Source organism: Portunus trituberculatus, chromosome 2 (assembly GCF_017591435.1).
Source record: "Portunus trituberculatus isolate SZX2019 chromosome 2, ASM1759143v1, whole genome shotgun sequence".
Taxonomy (NCBI): Eukaryota; Metazoa; Arthropoda; class Malacostraca; order Decapoda; family Portunidae; genus Portunus; species Portunus trituberculatus.
In genome coordinates, this window is record NC_059256.1 from 8,346,303 (window position 1) to 8,351,302 (window position 5,000).

The window sequence follows — 5,000 nt, forward strand, 5'->3', positions numbered from 1 at the left end:
GGCACTGCTGCTGGGTGGGGCGTGGGCGTGGCACTCTCTGGCACTGTGGATTTAAAGTGAGGTTTGGGTGGCACTGTTGGGTAAATCTGCTTCTCTGGCACTGTCTTGGTGATAAGGTTACTCTGTGGCACTGTCCTGGTTCGAGGTGGGTCTTCACGTGGCACTGTCTTGCTGAAATTGGCTTGTGGCACTGTTTTGGCAAGGTCCTGGAGTGGCACTGTCCTGGTTATCTGGTTCTTGAGTGGCACTGTCTTGGTGAAATTGGCTTGTGGCACTGGTGAAGCTTGGACTGGCACTGGTGAAGCTTGGAGTGGCACTGGTGAAGCTTGGAGTGGCCCTGGTGAAGCTTGAAGTGGCACTGTTGGGTGTTTGAGTGGCACTGTTTTGGTCATATCTTGAAGCGCCACTGCCTTTCTTTCCTTCTCTTCTGCTGGCACTGTCCTCAAAGGTGGCACTCTTTGGGAGGAGGAGGAGGAGGAGGAGGAGGAGGAGGAGGAGGAGGAGGAGTCAACACCGTCCTCAGACAAGAGAGAGAGGAGTTCTGAGTCAATTTCCTCCAACTTAGCAAAATGGTGGAGGTATTTTTCCTGCAGCCCCTCCCCCCCCTCCGGCGTGGGTGGGGGGACGCACATAGCCCCCTCATCACGTACATGGCTTGAAATGTCCACATGTGTACGTTCACCTCCACGCACACTCTCTGTATGTGCGTGTGCGTGTGTGTGTGACGGTTCCTGGTACGTTTGTGGCGGTTGTGGTGGTTGTGGCGCCTTTTTCCTTCCAGGGCGCTTCGGAGGGGTGACTGTGGAGGCCTTGGGGGGGCGAGAGGGGGCGTTTCTCCCCTCCATATCCCCCGGAATTAAATATTTTGGCTCAAACATCCTCTCATCAAATTCTAAATCACTTTCATTAGATTCTGGAGTGCCAAGCGAGTGGCTCTCCTTGGCACTGCCCTTGAGGACCCTGGAGAGGCTATCCAGTGCCTTCCTCCCCTTCATGGCACCCTTGGAAGAGCCACTAACACTCCCACTGCTGCCAGAACCACAGCTTTTCCAAGAGCCAAAATTTTTATCAACCTTTTGAGATTTTCCATCTGCAATAAAAGCTTTCTGTCTCTCGTCCTCTTGTGACCTTATCTGACCTTGCTTGACCATTCTGAAGGTCGGTATGGCTGCCCTGCTGTCCACACTGCTGCTCTTGCTGGTCACACTGCCACTGGGGCTGTCCAAATGGCTGTTTATTGCTGTTTTATTGAGATTTTCCATAGACCATTTTTCAATCTCGTTGGTAAAAGGTTGCGGTGATTTGTTAGTGTGTTTTGGGGTGTTTGGAGGTGTTTGCGGGTGTTTTGGGGTGTTTGGAGGTGTTTTGGGGTGTTTGGGTGTGTTTTGGATGTTTGCCTGTGTTTTTCGGTGCTTGGGTGTGTTTTGGGGTGTTTGTTGATGTTGTTACGGGTGTTTTGGTGTGTTTTGGTGTGTTTGGGGGTGTTTGAGTGTGTTTATGTGTGTTTTGGCTGTTTGGGTGAGTTTGGGTGTGTTTTGGGGTGTTTCTTCTTCTTCTCTTTTTTTTTTCTTCTCTTCCTCCTCTTCCTCTTCTTCCCTCTTCTCATTCTCTCTCTCCCTCTCGTTCTTCTTCATTTTGGCCTCTTCTCTCTCCATTTCGCCAGTTTTTAGTCTCTCTCTCTCTCTATCTCTCTCAAATCTCGGTAAAGGCACTGGGGTAATTTCTGGCGAGTCTAGGGAGTTTAGGGCCACAAGCAGGTAATCTAGGGAACTTTCAGGCACATCTAGGGACAAATCTAGGGAGTTTTGGGGTACCGGCAGGCAATCTAGGGAACTTTCAGGCACATCTAGGGAGTTTTGGGGTACCATAGGGCTATCTAGGGAACTTTCAGGGACATCCAGGGAGAAATCCATGATGTTTTGAAGCACCAGCGAGGAATCTAAGGTAATTTCAGAGGGTTCTAGGGCGCTTTCCGGGACGTCTAGGGAATTTCTTGCTTCCTGGGGTATTTTTGGCGCCTTTTTCAGCTTCCGTGGAGAAATCTGGGGTATTTTCTGGGGTGGTCTCGCCGCTCCATCATCTGGGGTAGAAATATTCGCCCCAGACCCACCACCACCAGCGCCACCGCCTTCTACGAGGGAGGAGGGGTGGTGGGGGTGACGGCGGGGGGCGGGGTGGGGGTCCTGGGGCTCGCTGGGGGGGTAGGGGTGTCCTGGGTCACTGTGGAGTAATGGGGAGGGGTTGGAGGTGGTGGTGGTGGTGGTGGTGGTAGGTAGTGGTGGTGGTGGTGTGGTAGTGGTGGTGGTGGTCTGTTAGAAAGGGTTAGGAAAGGTTAGCATGCATAGACAGACAGACAGACAGACGGACAGGTGGACAGACAGGCGGACAGGCAGACACACAGACAGACAGACATGCTAAGCTAATAATAATAATAATAATAATAATAATAATAATAATAATAATAATAACATGCATTACTTCAAATTAGACTATTTCTAAAGTTAATAGTAGCAGTAGTAGTAGTAGTAGTAGTAGTAGTAGTAGTAGTAGCAGCAGCAGTAGCAGCAGCAGTGGTGGTGGTGGTGGTGTGGTGGCAGCAGCAGCAGCAGCAGCAGCAGCAGCAGCAGTAGTAGCAGCAGCAGCAGCAGCAGCAGCAGTGGTGGTGTGTGGCGGTGGCGGTGGTGGCAGCAGCAGCAGCAGCAGCAGCAGTAGTAGCAGCAGTGGTAGCAGCAGGAGCAGGAGCAGGAGCAGGAGCAGCAGCAGTGCAGTAGCAGCAGTGGCAGTAGTCGTGGTGCAGCAGCAGCAGTAGCAGCAGCAGCAGTAGTAGTAGTAGCAGTAGCAGCAGCAGCAGTAGTAATCCAACACTACCAGCATAACCAACATGCATACTACTACTACTACTACTACTACTACTACTACTACTACTACTACTACTGCCAGGTTAGAGCATGCAACAAGTACTCTGAAAACAAAATGAGAGAGAGAGAGAGAGAGAGAGAGAGAGAGAGAGAGAGAGAGAGAGAGAGAGAGAGAGAGAGAGAGTATAGATCGTATATTGAACAAAAAAATAACAATAATAATCATGCAAATAATAATAATAATAATAATAATAATAATAATAATAATAATAATTCATGCTATTATTATTATTATTATTATTATTATTATTTAAGAGTACAAACTGTAATGATTTAGATTATATTCTTTAAAAGGTAAATTAAATACACAAAATAATTATATATATAGTGTGTGTGTGTGTGTGTGTGTGTGTGTGTGTGTGTGTGTGTGTGTGTGTGTGTGTGTGTGTGTGTGTGTGTGTGTGTGTGTGTGTGTGTGTGTGTGTGTGACATCAAAATAAATAAAATCTTAAAATATTCCTTGCAAATTGTATCAGAGAGAGAGAGAGAGAGAGAGAGAGAGAGAGAGAGAGAGAGAGAGAGAGAGAGAGAGAGAGAGAGAGAAACAAAAAAAAAAAATAGAAACACAACTAAACAAACCTACAACAACAACAACAACAACAACAAGCCTTAAAAAATAAAAATAAATAAATAAACAAAAGTGGAGTTCCAAGATGGCTGCCACGCGACACCCGACACAGTGAAGCTAGAAGGCCGCCATCTTGGTCTGCCCTTGAAGCATTGACCCTAAATTATCAATAAATGCCTGCCAGTCTTCCTCCTCCCCCCCCTCTATCTTAAACACCGGGGGGGGCGGGGGGGCGTGCTGGGGCTTACCTGTGGGCTGGGATGAGGAGGAGGAGGAGGAGGAGGAGGAGGAGGGAGGAGGAGGAGGAGTGAGAGAAGGAGGAGGAGGTATCTCTTCACTCAAAGAGGAGGAGGAGGAGGAGGAGGGAGATGGGGGGGGTATTTGGGCCTTAGAGGGGTGCTAGTACTAGGGGGTCACTCTATGGGGGCGCCTTCCTTCCTCTGGTATAGGCACTGGGGGGGCAGGGAGGGGCTTTGGGGGCTGGGGCGCGGCGCTTCCCCCGTGAGGCTAGGGAGAGGGAGGAGGAGGAGGTGGTGGTGGTGAGGTTGGTGGTGGTGGTGGTGGTGGTTTGGGGGGGCGGGGGGCGCTGCACCACCTCGCTGATTTCCGATCCGCTGGGGCTGTGGGGGGGCGGAACACAGAAAGGTCAAGCTAAGGTCAAGGTAAGGTCATTATTAAATTCACTTAAAAAATCATTAAAAAAACCGAAAATAATTTAAAATGTAATTAAAATATGTAATTCATGGCAGTCTGAATTATTATTATTATTTTCATTATTTTTCCTCTTCACTTGGATTAAATTACTATTATTATCATTATTATTGTCTTAAAATGCCCTCAAAACATGCCAAACTGTCTTAAAATGCCCTCAAAACATGTCAAACTGTCTTAAAATGCCCTCAAAACATGTCAAACTGTCTTAAAATGCCCTCAAAACATGTCAAACTGTCTTAAAATGCCCTCAAAACATGTCAAACTGTCTTAAAATGCCCTCAAAACATGTCAAACTGTCTTAAAATGCCCTCAAAACATGTCAAACTGTCTTAAAATGCCCTCAAAACATGTCAAACTGTCTTAAAATGCCCTCAAAACATGTCAAACTGTCTTAAAATGCCCTCAAAACATGTCAAACTGTCTTAAAATGCCCTCAAAACATGTCAAACTGTCTTAAATGCCCTCAAAACATGTCAAACTGTCTTAAATGCCCTCAAAACATGTCAAACTGTCTTAAAATGCCCTCAAAACATGTCAAACTGTCTTGTCAAACTGTCTTAAAATGCCCTCAAAACATGTCAAACTGTCTTAAAATGCCCTCAAAACATGTCAAACTGTCTTAAAATGCCCTCAAAACATGTCAAACTGTCTTAAAATGCCCTCAAAACATGTCAAACATGCCCTCAAACTGTCTGTTAAAATGCCCTCAAAACATGTCAAACTGTCTTAAAATGCCCTCAAAACATGTCAAACTGTCTTAAATGCCCTCAAACTGTCTTAAAATGCCTCAAAACATGTCA

General features: G+C 46.9%; 1 protein-coding gene across 1 annotated transcript in view; it reads right to left on the reverse strand.

The window, feature by feature from the left end:
• The window catches only part of LOC123506646, a 27,548-nt gene that overhangs the window by 12,586 nt on the left and 9,962 nt on the right, over positions 1 to 5,000 (reverse strand). Inside the window, 4 exon segments of the mRNA XM_045258896.1 lie at positions 1 to 1,427; positions 1,713 to 2,193; positions 3,893 to 3,967; positions 3,969 to 4,106. The exon segment at positions 1 to 1,427 is cut by the window's left edge and continues 173 nt beyond it. Of these exon segments, the coding sequence (XP_045114831.1) occupies positions 1 to 1,427; positions 1,713 to 2,193; positions 3,893 to 3,967; positions 3,969 to 4,106 (2,121 nt within the window).